The 17,747-nt window shown below is 42.9% G+C and overlaps 1 protein-coding gene across 1 annotated transcript in view; it reads left to right on the top strand.

The window, feature by feature from the left end:
• The first annotated feature begins 293 nt into the window (after positions 1 to 293).
• The window catches only part of RILPL1 (Rab interacting lysosomal protein like 1), a 46,366-nt gene continuing 28,912 nt past the window's right edge, over positions 294 to 17,747 (top strand). The window contains exons 1-2 of the mRNA XM_083151284.1: positions 294 to 842; positions 6,559 to 6,709. Coding sequence (XP_083007410.1) covers positions 558 to 842; positions 6,559 to 6,709 — 436 coding nt within the window. The 5' untranslated portion in view covers positions 294 to 557. The remainder of the gene's footprint in view (positions 843 to 6,558; positions 6,710 to 17,747) is intronic.

Here is a 17,747-nt window from a genome sequence, read left to right as displayed (position 1 = left end):
CCTCGCATGTTCGCTTCACTCACCACGCTTCAAGCTCACTCGCCGTACAGTACATAAGTTCCGTAGAGTAAGCTGTCGCCGCAAAGATGAGGACGTACCATTTTTTTATGTATACAGTATATAATTTTAAAATAAAAAATGGGATTAATCAGTATTTATAAATTGACTATAATAGACGTATTACCTCTAAACCTAATATGTGAATATGTTAGTGTTTACAAGGCTGTAGTGTGCACCTATAGATCTGTGAATGGGTTAACGAGGATGCCAGGCTGGACATGCGCAGTAGCGCCCTCTGGTGTCATGTAACTAGATCGCGTGCTGGCCGTACAGAGTTGCTGCCCGGGGCTGCTTGGCAGCTTTCCCGCAGTACTGGGAGATCACCAGGGAAGGCCGAGACTAGCCGCAGCCGGAGAGACTATGTAGTCCGGGTGCTGCGGAAATCTCATCCTACATGACCTAAGAGCTCCCGGCAGGAGGAGACCGCCCTTCCCCCGGCTACTTCTCGGGAGCAGGCTGCGCTGAGGGCAGGAAGGAGGAGGAGGAGAGGAGAAGCCATGGAAGGGACCCCAGCCCTGGAGAAAAATGTGGCCGAGCTGACCGTCATGGATGTGTATGACATCGCCTCTGCGGTGGGGCAGGAGTTTGAGAGGGTCATAGACCAGTACGGCTGCGAGGCCATAAGCCGGCTGATGCCCAAAGTGGTGCGGGTGCTGGAGATCCTGGAGGTCCTGGTCAGCAGGAACAACATTAACCCAGAGATGGAGGAGCTGAGGCTGGAGCTGGACAGGCTGAGGGTAGAGCGGATGGACAGGATAGAGAAGGAGAAGAAGCACCAGAAGGTGAGGGAAGGGGAGACCTATATACAAATATACACAGTGCTACACTTCCAACCCACACTTTCTGCTGCTGCGGCTCCTAGTGTCCCATTGTGAAACTTGTGTGTCCCATCTCTTCATCTCCCTCTCTGCCCTGCTCAGGCTGCTGTTCCGATCGGGGAAGAGTGTGCAAATGCTATAAAAGGACGCCAGGAGGTTATTATCACTGTATTACTCCCATTATCACTAGTGTATATCATATATATAGTGCCCTGTCTGACAGATGTACTAGTGCTCTCTATGACAGATGTGTATACTAGTGCCCTGTGTGACAGATGTATCTACTGGTACCTACCCCCAGCCGGCACTTTTCACTGTGTGGAAAGTGTATATAGTAGTGCCCTATGTGACAAATGTATATACTAGTGCCCTGTGTTATAGATGTGTATACTTATACCCTGTGTGACACATTTATATACTAGTGCCCTGTGTGACAGATGTGTATACCAGTACCCTGTGTGTCAGATGTGTATGCCAGTGCCCTGTGTGTCAGATGTGTATACCAGTGCCCTGTGTGTCAGATGTGTATACTAGTGCCCTGTATGTCAGATGTGTATACTAGTGCCCTGTGTGACAGATGTGTATACTATTGTCCTGTGTGACAGATGTGTATACTAGTGTCCTGTGTGACAGATGTGTATACTAGTGTCCTGTGTGACAGATGTGTATACTAGTGTCCTGTGTGACAGATGTGTATACTAGTGCCCTGTGTGACAGATGTGTATACTAGTGCCCTGTGTGACACATGTGTATATTAGTGCCCTATGTGACACATGTGTATATTAATGGCCTGTGTGGCGGATGTGTATATTAATGGCCTGTGTGACGGACGTGTATACTAGTGCCCTATGTGACAGATGTATATACTTGTTCCCTGTGTGACACGTGTATACTAGTGCCCTGTGTGACAGATGTGTATATTTATGCCCTATATGACAGACGTATATACTAGTTCCCTGTCTTACAGATTTGTATACTAGTGCCCTGTGTGACAGATGAGTATACTAGGGCCCTGTACGACAGACGAGTATACTAGGGCCCTGTGTGACAGATGATTATACTAGGGCCTCGTATGACAGACGAGTATACTAGGGCCCTGTGTGACAGACGAGTATACTAGGGCCCTGTGTGACAGACGAGTATACTAGGGCCCTGTGTGAAGGCCACCAGCAGCAGTGCCCAGCTGTCTAATCATTGTCCGTAGGAGGCCAGATGCACCTTAGTTCCAGTGTAGCTTTTTATATGTGTGTTACTGGGTCATGAGTTTACATACTGTTTATTTATTATTCATGTATGGCTGAGGGAATCAGGACAGATTTGTTTTTTTCATCCCTAATAATGTGACATAAGCAGTGTATCTATTTCTGCAACATAATACCATAAGCAAAAACAGTGTCAAAGCTTCCTCTACTGCAGGGGTTGTCAAACTATTTTGCCCTGGGACTCTGCTTTCAGGACCCCTGCAAGTTACCGCAGAATGGTCGCCACACGTGTAGTCAGCAGACCCCTCATGCATGGCCACATTGTGGAGGCACAAAATGATGCAAGAAGTCTGAAGTAACAGACAATTCAACTGATGTTTCAGACTCCATGGATCACTGACTGAGAGATCAGAGAAATTATCATCCAGACAGTCAGCAACTTGAAGTCGCGGACCAATGTTTAGATGGTCGCGACACACTTGGGGTCAGGACCCACTGTTTTAGAACACCTGGTCTACAGTATAAACATATACAGGTTGAGTATCCCGTATCCGAGTATCCGTTATCCGAATTATTCCGAAAACCATACATTCCAGAAAGTGAAAAAAAATATTTTTTTTTTGCTAAAAACTCACTGGGGACATTTGTAACAGCACTACTGGTGACATGATATGTAACTGGCACTATATATGTGCAAGAAAATGATTGCTTGGCATTCAAATTCAATATCTGAGATAGTACACAAATTTTGTTTCATGTTTTGAAACCTTTTTTCTTTAACAAATAAAATATATTTGTGTGTATTTTATGTGGTAATAAAATATATTTGTGTGTATTTTATGTGTTTATACAGCAAACATGCAAGATACTTCAAAATACATAATTGAAATATTAAAATATTCAGAAATACGGAATAATCCGTTATCCAAAATTCTCCTGGTCCCGAGCATTTTGGATACGGGATACTCAACCTGTATTATGCTTCGCTGGTAGACAATTGTTGTTATATTATTATTATTATTATTATTGTTTATTTTCTCTTGTGGGGACTATGGTGTGTACACATGGTGCAATTTTGTCTACAATTATGACTATATATATATAGTCAAATAGGATAGAAATAGTATTGTAAGTTAGCCAAAATCACACTGTGTTTAGAAGGCTTGCGATGCCCATGTGTGGCCCTGCAGAATCTGTATCGCAAGGAAAAATACACTGTGCAGAAAAGTATATTTTGACTATAGAATGTATTTGTCCTAGAGCCCAATTGCAAGATTGTTAAAATTGCAAGTGCAGTTAGAAAAAATTGCATAGTTAAAATAGGATAGTCAAAATTGTATTCCATTTTTATAAATAGTAATTACACTGTGAGCAATACTGTAACATACATACAACCCTCTTAATGTAACTGGATAGCGTTGGGTGATAATATACTGCAAGTAAGGTCTTTTATACGAGGATATACTGAACCTGTACGGTGTACCTAACTGCAGGCAGCCCTGATGTCATCTGCTACTGATTGGAGTTGTTTGAGGTTGGAATGATCTTTATTGAGCCAAAAGCAGAAAATATTTAAATTAATGATGGGAGTTGGCCAAATGTGGTGCTTGTGCTTTGCACTTGTGTGAGAGATGCATTTGGCTTTGACGGGTATAAAACTCCTGCGCACCCATGGTTAAAGAAAAATGATTCACCACTATGTTGCACTTTTGTGATGTATGAGTGATCCTGCATATCAGACTATATTGCTACATTACACTTGTGACTCGGAATGACTTGTTATGTAGTCATAGAAGAACGTGGCTAACTGTTAAGGTGACAGTTTGAGAGGGATACTGACCAGTGTGGTTGCAAGTCCAAAAATCCTCTAAAGGCCCATACACACTTAAAGATTTTAATTTCAAAAGACTTTGCCAAAATCTTTGATAGATATATCTTTCCCCAAAGTAGTGCGTACACACTGAGCTATTTTCCCTAAAGAGCAAGAGATTTTCAGGAGGCAAAAGACTTTGCTGAAAATCTTTCATTATAAATGGGTTGGGTTTGAATTCCAAGGGTTCCATATATACAGTGCATTGGTGGCAGTGGGCATATAAATATATAAACATTGGTGGGCAGTGTTGGCACTAATTTATGCATTGCTGGCACAGACCAGCAATGTATACGTTAGCGCCAACACTGCCCACCAATGTTTATATATTTATATGCCCACTGCCACAAATGTATATTTACTTAAATGAAAACTGCCCACGTATGTATTTATTTTAATGGCATGCATGTACTAGACGGGGTGCGCATCTCCCCCCCCCCCCCCAGTGTGCCCCTGGAGTGACTCGGCCGCATAATTCCCCCGTGGAGCACCGCGCTGGCCGCATAACCCCCCCCCCTCAGTGGAGCAGGTAAGCACCAACCAACCGCCTCCCCCCCACCTGGGGCGCCCCGTGCCCTACACCGTCCCCAGCAGATAATGACGCACACAGCTGGCCACCAATGTTTATATTTTTATATGCCCACTGCCACCAATGTATTCATTTAAATGCACCAACAATATATTATAATATATTATATAATATAATATATTATATTTATATTATATTTATATATATATATATATATATGTATATTATATTTATATATATATAATATATATATAATATATTTATATATATAAATATATATATATATATATATATATATATAAAAATATATATATATATATATATATATAAATATTTTTATATATATATATATATATATTTTTATATATATATATATATATATATATATATATATATTATATTGGTGCATTTAATGAATTCATTGGTGGCAGTGGGCAGAATAATATAAACATTGGTGGCCAGCAGGGTGTTAGCAGAGGGCAGTGCTGTCTGCTCCGTAGTTAGCAAGGCTGGGGGCGGGGCCAGCCTGGCTGGGGAGCAGGGCTCTGCAGCAGCAGCAGCATCCAGCCGGCGGACCAGAAGGAGCACAGGGTGAGTACAGACAGGCGAGGGGGCGAGGGGGCGGGGGGCGGTCCGCCGGGCTGAAAGTGGTTAATCTTTCAGCCCGGCAGGCGTACACACATGGCGATGATGGATGAAAAACCATCCATCATCGCCACATCTGCTGGTAAAACCAGCAGATGAACCACTTTCCTAGCGATGATGCGGGAGCGCGCATCATCGCTAGTCGGCAATCTCCGGGGCATACACACTGGGCGATTTTCGGCCGAAAATCGCTCAAAACGGCTGTTTTGACCGATTTTCAGCTGAAAATCGTCAAGTGTGTATGGGCCTTAACAAATGAAGGCTCTCATACGAATTGACCCGGCCCCCAGCATGTTCGCACAGGGGACCAATGTTTTCTTACTGCATAGGCACATGTGCAGAGCTGCTGTGCGGGCGCCTCTGGTGATTTCCATAGTTTCCATGGTGCTCGCACGGGGTTGGGGGGGGGGGGATCGGGATAGAGGTGGGCAGGGTGTGTTTCCTTGGCAAAAATGCTGGGTACACCCAGGAAAACTCTGGGCATACCCTTGCAAACGCAGGTGGGCAGCTGCCTGCCGGGGGCGTGCAGCTGATGTCGCAGTAAGTCAGCCGCCCACCAGTTCTCGGACCCGGACGCCGCAAGTCTATAAGTCAGCCCAGACTGACTTAAATTTGCGAGTAGGGTAGAGATCATTTGATGGTCAGCGACCTGATCAGAGCAACAGTTGAGTTACCCCATTGGGCACAGGACTCTCATGCTGTGTACACACGGTGAGATTCCCTTGCTATTCGACTTAACATTCGAGTGCTGTACAATCTTTGCTATCTCTGTACTGTTTACATACAATTCATACAATCAGCATTAGATCTGCACTATATAGTCATTGCTGCCCTGTCTACCTGGGTTTCGATTTGTGCTGTCACGGGAGCGCGCAATGGGACCGCAAGGTAAAAATCCTGTGCGATCTGCATACGATCTACTTGCGATTTTGACTGTTTAGTCAAAATCTAACGTCAAATCTCACCGTGTGTACACAGCATTAAAAACAATGAAACCCCCGGAAATAATTTATGAAATTGATTATATTAAACAGATGAAATCTAAAGAAAATTGAAAAGCTGGCATATTTATACCCCTGTCCTCATCCAGAATGCTGCACATAGGCATGACCTCGATGAAGAACATATTTATAGAGCTTTAACAGTACAATAGGCCAAATAAATCCGCACAGACAAAACAAAGAAACATACTGTACATTATAACAAAGAACATAAGTAGTGGTCCTTGGAGCTTACATGTGCTTCTTCTGATTAAACCTCCTACCGTATAATACTGACAACAGGGTCAGCAGCTGTATACATTTATATTTGAATCATGTAACATTTGGCCCGAAAACATGAACTAGTGTGTGTGGCGCAGGATGGGTCTGTTGTACTGAGCTGTCTGCTGTTTTGTGATATGAATGTGTCAGTAATGAAGTGCTGATCTTTCAGGAGCTAGAACTGGTAGAGGACGTTTGGAGAGGGGAGGCTCAGGATCTCCTCGGCCAAATATCCCAACTACAGGAGGAAAACAAACATCTTCTATCAAATCTGTCTCTGAAGGATGTCAATTTAACAGAGGAAGAATTTCAGAAGCATGAAGGTAACCAAATATGGGGGAATTCAATTGTGTTCGATACTTATGTTAGAGGCTTTCTGGCAATCAGTGTTTTCATCAATTTACACTTGTCTCCTGAGCGAAACACAGGAGGAACTGGAAAACAAAATAAAATAATCCTGTATCAAATTTGGGCAAGGGGACTTAATAGTAATATATGTATCACACCTTGGTGAGAGATGAAGTACCAACCAATCTGCTCCTAGCTGTTATTTTTTAAACACAGCCTGTAATATGTACAGTATGTGTTCACATAGTGCAGCTGTGCTGAACTGTCTAACACTAGAAATATGGTCGTCACTACTGTGTGTGGCCCCCCTTCCTCCTTGCGGCTAACTCATCACTATTTGGGCACAGATGTAAAGTTGGAAAATGTTATTAGATGTTCAAGGAAAATTGTTGAGAATGATTTAATCTCCAATTGACCACTAAAGACCATGGGCCAGATGTATCAAGCTTCACAAAGTGATAAAATGGAGAGTGATAAACAGCCAGCCAATCACCTCCTACTTGCTATGTTACAGGCTGAGTTTGAAAAATGACAGATAGGAGCTGATTGGCTGGTTGTTTATTACTCTCCATTTTATCACTTTGTGAAGCTTAGTGCATCTGGGCCCATACCTGTTCTATTCTGTAGTATTATTATTATTAATAATAATAATAATAATAATTATGTAGAGTGTTCATTGCTGGTAGTAAGTCTTATTAAATATGTAGTTAGACTACATATGATCTAGAATTTATGCTGGGGAGGGAAAAGAAAATGTTGGCAGGCTCGACCACCTGTAAGTCACTGCTGCTAGGTTGACAGATCACAGAGATATACCCTTGACATGGTAGGTAGATAGATGTATTTTTTTAATAATACCCCTTTCAGACATATGGGATTTTTCACGTGCACGCGCACAATCCCAGGACTAGCGTATGTCTGAATGGCTCTACCTGGGATTTTAGTTGTCTAAAATCCCGGGTACTGCGCACCTGCAATGGACCCGGAATTTAAAAAAACCTAGGATTGAACGGGTCTAAAATCCTGGGTAGTATGCCTAAAAGGGGTATCAGTAATTCTCCATACTCATCAAACCTGAATTTCAATTGCCTCGTCAACATGACATTGGGCCAGATGCCCTAAGCTTCAAAAGTCATAAAATGGAGTGTGATAAACAGCCAGCCAATCAGCTCCTACTTCCCATGTCACAGGCTGTGTTTGAAAAATGTCAGGCAGGAGCTGATTGGTTGGTTGTTTATCACTCTCCATTTTATCACTTTTGAAGCTTAGTGCATCCGGCCCATTATCTGGTGCTTGAGTAACCATACCTCAAACCATCCTGCTTCTAGAGAGTGAGGCATGATATTTTACATACATTGTATTCAATTCATGTACAATTTGTGCTGTTGGACAAGGACACAGGCTGTACTAGGGTTGCTACATGTCCGGTTTACTTTGAGGCTCTCTGTCTTTAGGATACCTTGTTAAATAATCTCTTTACTGCCTTGACCTCAGTGTGTTAACTTGCAAAAACTATTCATCAAAAGAAGCAAGAAGCGTTCAAATATGTGCAACATGTTTTATCCCAATTTAAAACATGAATGAGCTTCCTATTTGCGGATTAATGGGTTCTGTTGTCACACACATTTACATGTTCTGTACGAATGTTAAAAACATGAGTAAAACATTTCATTACAATTGGTACAAATCCAAAGGGGGTATATCTTTGAAACTGTTTTTTTTTTTTGTTATGTATAAAAAGAATTGCAGAAACTACTGTAACTGTTAAATTATATACTTTCTACATAATCTTATGTATCCCCAAGATGTAAAAACCACCCTAATGCAGGAGAAATTCCAAAAGGTTTACTACTGCTGCATATTACAGTCGTTATTATTCATAATATTTTCACACAGTGAGATGTGCGCTAGGTGCGATTTGAGTCTATAAGATGTGTGCTATGCAATTTGAACTACATCAGATTTGGGTTACACTACATTAGTATGTAGTACAATAACATGCGATGTAGTACAAAAACACCGGCATTTGCATACTATTTTGCCTTGCGATATTTACTACGCAGGAGCGTGCATTGCATCGCAACGGTGCGATTTGAAGCCACTGTCCAGCTCCAGAACCTAGCACTGTAATGGGACAGCGGTTCTCTCTGCCACTTTAGTTCAGTTCTGTACATGTGAGGGGATAATGAAGTAAAAACATTTCTATATCTGCTTTATTGTTGTTTAATTGTACCTCCATTATTTAATTTAGTTTGGTGTGTTTTTCAACTGTTACCTTTTTTTTTTTATCCATGGATAGTTTTTTTTTCTTCTATTGCAACTTACTGTACATTAGACTTGTTATTGTTAGTAAAGCAGCTTCTACTGTATATATTATATAATAAACCTCAATTACAGGTTGAGTATCCCATATCCAAAATCCTCGGGACCAAAATAATTTTGGATAATGGATTATTCCGTATTTCAGATTATTTTTATATTTGAATGAGGTATCTTGAGGTATCTTGCATTTATGTTGTATAAACACATGAAATACACACAATCATATTTTATTTGTGCATGAAACAAGGTTTTAAAACATGAAACAAAGTTTGTGTACCAGCTTAGACACTAAAGGGGGAAATTTACTAAGATGTGAATTCTACATCATGTGATGTTGCTATGGGCAACCAATCAGATCCTGTCTACTAGAGGGTGCTAAATAAATAAGGGTACTTGTTTCCTAGCACGGCCACAATCGCGGCCATCGGGGGTAATTTTTAGTGGCCTGCGACGCGACCGACGCGATGCCCCCGATTTTCCCATTGAAATGCATTGAAAACAGTGAAAAATCGGGTCGGTCGCGTCGTGTGCACATAAAAATGCTTAAATGGTCCAGACGCGATGCCCCCGATTTCCCCATAGGGAACAATGTTAAATGCCTCAATTTACCCGCGATGACCACGATTTCCCATAGGAAACAATGTTAAATGGATCAATTTACCCAAATCAGCATAGGGAAGAATAGTAAATGGCCCAGAAACCCCAAAAAAACCCACAGAGCAGTGGAATGTCCCCCCAAAAGTAGTTGACGCCACCCCGCCATCAATGTGAACCCGAAGCGTGGCGAGCGCAGCGAGCCCGCGAGGGGCGGCGGTACGCGTCCTCCGACCTTTTCATGCCCTACTATTCACTAGGGCGTGGAGTGAGAATAGAATAGTGTGGCGAGCGCAGCGAGCCACCGAGCCCGAAGCGTGGCGAGCGCAGCGAGCCCCTCGAGGGGACGCGGATACCTTCACAGGTAAACGCGTCCCTTCGCGGGCTTCCCAGGTGTCCGCGTCGCCATGGACACCTGGGAAGCCCGCGAGGGGACGCGTATAACTGTGAAGGTATCCGCGTCCCCTCGCGGGGCTCGCCACGCTTCGGGCTCGGTGGCTCGCTGCGCTCGCCACACTATTCTATTCTCACTCCACGCCCTAGTGGATAGTAGGGCATGAAAAGGTCGGAGGACGCGTACCGCCGCCCCTCGCGGGCTCGCTGCGCTCGCCACGCTTCGGGTTCACGTTGATGGCGGGGTGGCGTCAACTACTTTTGGGGGGACATTTCAATGTTCAGGGGTGTTTTTGGCCCATTTACTATTGTTCCTATGATAATTTGGCTAAATTGAGCCATTTCACATTGTAATTTGGATAAGGGATACTCAACCTGTATTACTTTTGAATCATCCCTGTCCAGTGCTCTGTTCTTATTTAAATATAGCTGTGCTTCTTTTGGTTATTTCTGTGTTCCAGACAAAACTAAATCTGATGTCTGTTCACTTAGAATAGATCAGCTTGGTCTGGAAATAGTGAAGCAAGTTCAGCTGATGCTGATTACATATGAGTCAATGCTCTTGGCTGGAGCATTGCCAGAGTTTAGGGCTGAAGGAGTGGCGAGTCGGAGATGACAATTGAATATAAAAATAGTGTAACCCGAGGTAAAAGAACATAAATATTGTGCTGCTTTGTTTATAATAGACTTTGTACATGTACTTGGTCAGGATGGCTGTTCAGTGCGCATAGTACTGTCGTTTTTTAACCCTTTAAATGCCAAGGGAGTTTATCAAAATAGGTGTGAAAATTGTCCAGCAAACCTTTTTTTTTATTAAACCTTTAAGTGCCAACACTGCTGTGCGAGATACTCAAAACATCCATTACAAATGCCATTGCCTCTCACAGCAACTGTCATGAATTTTGATTAGAAAGGGAAATCTACTAAGTGCCGCCTTTCCAATGTAAAACACAGTAAAGCAGATCTAAGAATATTGCATTGTCATTGTAAATATATTAGTGTATTAGGAATCCAGATTCACAATTTTTCTAAAGAATATAATTTTTTGTTATTACTGTAATTAGGGACACCTTTTTGAAGGACCAGTTGCACCGGGCAGCTGTATTCTTGTAGCTGAAGTTGTAAGGTAAAAGTTGCACATCGGTCGATTGAGTGGCAAGTATTCAATGTCGGTGCGAGCGGCCGGCGAGGGGGTTAAACTACGAGGATCACAGAAAACCAGTGATCCTCGCAGTTTAACCCCCGCGCCGGCCGCTCGCACTATGCAACGTTCCGGGGGAATCCTCGCAGTCACAGAACGGCGAGGATTCCCCTAAACTGCAAGAGCCGAGGCTAGTGCAGCAAACTGTCTGTAATTAGCCTCGATTCTCGCAGCTTTTGGAGGCACAAACGCCAATTCTCCCTCGCTCAAAAAACGGAGCGAGGGGGAATTTGCGAATGAGGGGGGTCAGTTGAATACTGACAGGGTGAGCGGTGACTGCGAGCAAAAAGTCCTGCTCGCAGTCACCGCTCGCCCACGGCATTGAATATATGCCATAGACTGCACATGTTTACAAACCATAGTACACATGCGCGACATCTGCTAGAGCAGGAGTTCTGTTACTTTTTATCTTCTCTTTTTTTTTTCTTTTTAAGTCACGCATCAGATCACAATTGTTCAAAATACCGAATGATTTGCATTCAAAATCGATTTATATATCCATCGGTCAAAATCAGCCTAATAAAAGCTGGAGCTGACATCACACACCCTCCCCTAAAATGCTAGGGCATGCCTGCATTTTCCCGAGGCATGTCTGCCTTTTTCTTGGCAATCCCATTAAACAGCCAGTTACCACCACCAGACACCGGCTTCCTGTCAATCACCTTGCAAACAGCTAGCGAAGGAAAAAAGTTGCAGGATTTCTTTGCTGGAAGGCACGTGCACTGCGGCCAGGATGCATGCGCATTGTATTGATAATTGATCATGTGCAAATTCCCACAGCAGCAATCAGGTATGATTCGGACCCATAATTTCCTACAACAGGATGAGATATATATTACTGATACAGTGCTTTGCAAAAATGTATTGTTTGAAGGTTTGCATAATGTCATTCACAGAACATGCCTACAACTTTGAAGATGTCATTTTTTTATATTGTGACGCAAACAACAAATAGATCAATATAACAGAAAACTTCAGCATGCATAACTATTTACCCCCCTAGAGTCAGTACTTTGTAGAGCCAACTTTTGCGGCAATTACAGCTGCCGGTCCCTTTGGATAAGTCTCTATGAGCTTGCCACATCTTGCCACTGGGATTTTTGCCCATTCCTCAAGCAAAACTGCTCCAGCTCCTTCATGTTGGATGATTTCTGCCTGTGAACAGCAATCTTTAAATTTGACCACAGATTCTCAATTGGATTGAGATCTGGGCTTTGAGTAGGCCATTCCAACACATTTAAACATTTCCCCTTAAACCACTTGAGTGTTGCTTTAGCAATATGCTTTGGGTCATTGTCCTGCTGGAAGGTGAACCTCCGTCCCAGTTTTAAATCACAGGCAGGCTAAAACAGTTTTGCTCAAGAATATCCCTGTATTTAGCACCATCCATCTTTCCTCAACGCAAACCAGTTTCCCAATCCCTACTGCTGAAAAATATTTGGGGTGATGGGATGCAGTGGTGTAACTATAGCACCACAGCCGTCGCGGGGGGGTGCTGTGCATGTGGGGGCGCTGGGGGGCTGCGGTGCTATAGTAATGCCCCCGCCCCCCATCCCCCGCAGGCTTACCTGTCTGCGCGTCCCGGCTCCCCTCCTGGCTTCAATCAATTCTATGTAGACGGACCACGATAAAATGGCCGCCCCATAAAGCAGACTCTGAAACTGTCTGCGGTATGGGGGTGGCCATTTTATCGTAGTCCGTCTGCATAGAATTAATTGAAGCCAGGAGGGGAGCCGGGACGCGCAGACAGGTAATCCTGCGGCGATGGGGGGGGGGGCACGGGTGGCCGGCGGGGAGGGGGGGGGAGGCGCCCCCTCATTAACGGCGGGGGGGGGGGCGCCACCCAAAACCTAGCTACACCACTGATGGGATGTGTTGAGTTTGCCCAGACATAGCATTTTCCTTACCACCAAAACAAGAAAACGTAAGTATGGAATTAGGTGCACTGAAAGTCTAATAATGACTCATAAAATATGTTGAGTCATTATTAGACTTTCAGTGTACCTACATCCACACTTCCTTTTTCTTGTTTTGGTGTTTAGGTCTATAATTAAGTAGTGTTTAGCCCCTCCATCATTGAAGTCATGGGATACTATCTCTTTAATATATTCATCTAGTGGAGAAATGAGAGTCCTCTGTACCATCATCTGAGACCAGTGTGGGAATCATCCATGTTTGTGTCTATAGCGTTTTCCTTGGTGGACAAAACGTTCAATTTTAGTCTCATCTGACCTTCCTCCATACATTTGGGGAGTCGTGCACGTGCCTTTTTGGCAAACTCAAAACATGCCTTCTTATTTTGTACACTATGTAATGGCTTTGTTCTGGCCACTCTTCCATAAATCCCAGCTCTATGGAGTGTACGGCTTATTGTGGTCCCATGCGCAGATACACCAGTCTCTGCTGTGGAACTATGTGGTTCCTTCAGGGTTAACCTTTGTTACTTTTGCTGCCACTATGATTAATGCCCTCCTTGCCCGGTGTGTGAGTTTTGGTGGGCGGCCCTCTCTTGGCAGGTTTGTTGTGGTACCATATTTTTTTCCATTTGAAGATGATGAATTTGATGGTTCTCCGGGGGATCATCAAAGATTTGGATATTTTTTTTAAAACCCAACCTTGACTTGTAATTTTCAAAAACAACAACTTTGTCCCTGACTTGGAGAGCTCCTTGGACATCATGGCGTGATGCCTCATGCTTAGTGGTGGTGCAGCCTCTGGTGCCTTTCAGAAAAGGTGCTTTTATACTGACAGGTCATGTGACACTTTATGTGTGTAAACACACATAGATTTACTTCCGATTCGATTTGATTTAGATTTCCCCAATTCCACCCCCTTTCGATTTGGCCTTTGCTTTCCATTCAATTTCACATTTGATCTGCAGTTTTGCATTCAATATTGAATTAGATGTGCATTCAAGGCACAGTGTACACATTCGATTTGCTGGATCAAATTCAATATTTCCTTGCCTGCACAATCTATTTTTCTTTTTTTGATATAGAGAAAATGGGAGCATGCATCGAATGCTGATCAAAAGCGACTTAAATACTGTTTCAATTTTCCATTTGAATAAAAAAAACTGTCAAAATCGAAGCATCCCTTTAGATTGAACACAGTCAGACTTAATTTCACTAATTATGTGACTTATGAAGGCAAAACCATGCCTTGTAAATTAATTCCCCTTTAAAAAAACGTCAGAGTTGGGCGGACATCTCGCACTGCCGCTGAACTCGGTCGGCATTAAATATCGCCTTTAGACTATTTTGTGCAGAGCCATCACATAAACTTCAGATAAAAAAAAAAAAAATACATTTAAATTACAGTTTGTGTTGTAACAAAATAGGTAAAAAAGCCAAAGGTGGTTCAGATTGGGGCAGAGGATGGACACAGTGGCACTATACGCTGATGACTTATTATTGTTTCTACGTGACTATAGAATTTCTATGCTTGCTACATTGCATGTTATGAAGGAATTTGGTACATACCCTGGTCTTACTATTAACTGGGTTAATCGTCCATTATGCCCCTGCCTCTGAACCAGCTATTTCTTTACTATTATGTTGGGTTTCTTAATTAAAATATCTAGGGATAATCACTACTAATGATTGTATGAATTTTGTCCCTTAAAACCTATCTCCATTACTTTCTTACATTAAAGATAAAGCTAAGGTGTGGGGCAATACCAAAAACGTTTTTTGGAGGTTCCCTAGGCGCTATTGAATTTCAGATTGGATCGCTATTCAATAGCGCCTAGGGAACCTCCAAAAAACGTTTTTTTTGGTATTGTATGAATTGTTTTGAAGTGGTTCTTCATTCTATTGGTTGTGTGACCAGGGCTGCTATATAGCGCATGATCTATTGGTCTCAATCCTATCTGTTATAAGGTGTGGGGCAAGTTACCCTTAAGTGTAATTGGGTGGGTCAGCCTTGTCAAAATGATCGTACAACCTAAGGTTCTGTACGTGCTTCAACAAACACTGGTCTCCTTTTTTTATACATTTGAATAGCTTACTTTCTTCCCCGATATGGGCGAATATACGCCCTAGAATTGGTGTTGGTACACTTACTAGAACCAGAGTTGATGGCGGTCTGGCCCTCCTGCATTTTAGGCTGTACTACTATTTAAGTCAATTATCTCATATTAGGTTGTGGGTTCAAGAGGATAACCCGTTGTCACTCCCAGTTCTGTGTATACAACAAATCTGCTCGAACCATACCCTCTGCATTTATGGCTTGATGGTAAATCTCCCCTCCGCTTATTGTGCAGGCTACAAGAATCTGGCAGGCAATTCATAGTTTGTAGATTCTGATCCGGACACTCCTGTCTGGCACTCCAAGTGGTTCCCTGAATTATCTCGCCTATCCGGCAGGCGGCTGTGGGCGTCCCCGGGGATTGTATCCATTGGGCAACTTTACGGGGCTAACACTTTTAAATCATTTCAACAATTAAGGGAACAGTTTAGTCTTTCACAAACATACTTTTTTTCGTTACTTACAATTATGACATGCCCTCCAAAGTCAATTCAAAAAAATTCCCCCGTTTTTGCATTTTCTCCAGCTAAACTTTTTTTGAGCAATTTAAGAAAAACTAAGTCTATTTCTTTGGCATACTCCTTTTTGTTATTCTATCTTCATAAGGAGTCATTGCCTGCACTGCATGCCTGTTGGGAGGGTGATGTTGGACTCTTGAGTGATGAGGAATGGGATGCAGTGAGAACTTCCACATCATGCTACGGTTTCCATGAGATTCCAGAAAATCCAATTATTTATTTTACACAGGACATACCTGACCCTTGTTAAGCTGGTCAAGTTTGCAGGTCGTACAGCCCCTAAGTGGCGATCTATGCAAGGGAGTTTCTTCATCTCATTTGGGACTGTACATTAGTTTCCTCCTTCTGGCTACAGGTTAAATCCATCATAGTGGTGACTGGAATCCCTGAATAGGCCCTTACTCCTAAATTATGTGTGTTGTGGGTCAGGTGAATGCACCTCTTAGCAACTCAGATATTCAGTATGTTACTAATCTTTGTTGCTTAGCTAAAGTCAGTATAGCTCGCTCTTGGATGGCCCATTCCGAACCATCACTAGCTTAATGGGTGGCCCTAGTAAATAACTCAGTACAACACGAAAGATAAGTTTTATATGTCCCATGGCTTTCTTTCTTTCTTTCTTTCTCTCTCTCTTCTGGTTTTGTGTATTAGATAAATTGAGTGATATTGAATTAACAGACACCATAGGAATTCGAAGATATATACTTTATTTATGTCTTTACTCCACTATGCAATGCTAGTTGAACTGGAAATGTTACATGTCTTGCTTGATATTTCCTATGTCTTTGTTATTCATTCTTATATTATTTGTGCTGTGGTGTATTGTTCTGTGATGCCTTTTTGTCTAATAAAAAGGGGGTGAATATTTTTGCAAGGCACTGTATATTGAGACCATTTTATTGTTCTTATGTACATTGCCCACATAGGCGAATCTAAGGGGTGGTCCGGGGGTGCACCGGGCCACCCATTAGACTGCCCGGCGCCTGTACCTTTAAGTGTTAATTTACACCGCCGCTGCCCGGATTTCGCATAATATATTTGTCAGCAGGACCCTGGAGGGCTGCGCGCATGCCCGACTGCACGCAGCTCCTCCCATGGTCCTTTGCGGAGCGTGTGTGCCATGACGTCGGGCTGCGCCGGCTCCTGCCCTGACTTCCTTCTCCTCCGTCCTCGCTATCCGGCTCCGTCCTCCTGCATCTGCTGTGGCTGGGCTAGTGTACTTGTGTGGCGCAGCAGCCCAGCGCATAGCCATAAGACTGCTTTCCGGCTCAGCTCCTGCCCCTGGTCTCTGACAGTGTTGGTAAGTGCAGCAGTGAGAGTGACAAACTCACTGCTGCAGACAGTGCTGCCTGGCTTTGATTTATATTCTTGCCCAGTGCCAGCCCAATGACTTTTTTTTTTTTTTTTAAATGGCTGTAATCTTTCCCAGTGCCCTACATGCCCTGTAGGGCACTGGGCAAGATTACAGCCTTTTTTTTTTTTTTAAATAAAAGCCATTGCTGGGTAGGACCCCTGCCCAGTGCCAGGCCAGCCCAGCAATGGCTTTTATTTAAAAAAACGCTGTAATCTTTCCCGGTACCCTGCCCATTGCCCAGCAATGGCTTTTATTTAAAAAAAAAAACATTGTAATCTTTCCCAGTGCCCTGCCCAGTGCCCAGCAATGGCTTTTATTTAAAAAAAAACCGCTGTAATCTTTAAGGTTAAGCCACACCCTTAAAATGAGGCCACAACCCTTTTTAGGCCACGACTCCCAAATTCACTGCCTCCAATCTAGGACCAACCATTAGCATATTTCTAGATGTGCCTATGATTGCCCTTTCATATAATATATGTGTATTTCTCCTTTGATTAGGAATCAATCTAGTGTGTGTGTGTGTGTGTGTGTGTGTGTGTGTGTGTTTGTATTAGGCATTCATTTGTAAATAAATATACATGTGTGCTTTTGAGTCTTTTATT

The sequence above is a fragment of the Crinia signifera genome, chromosome 1 (assembly GCF_055691185.1).
Source record: "Crinia signifera chromosome 1, ASM5569118v1, whole genome shotgun sequence".
Classification (NCBI taxonomy): domain Eukaryota; kingdom Metazoa; phylum Chordata; class Amphibia; order Anura; family Myobatrachidae; genus Crinia; species Crinia signifera.
This window is presented reverse-complemented; position numbering and strand designations above follow the sequence as displayed.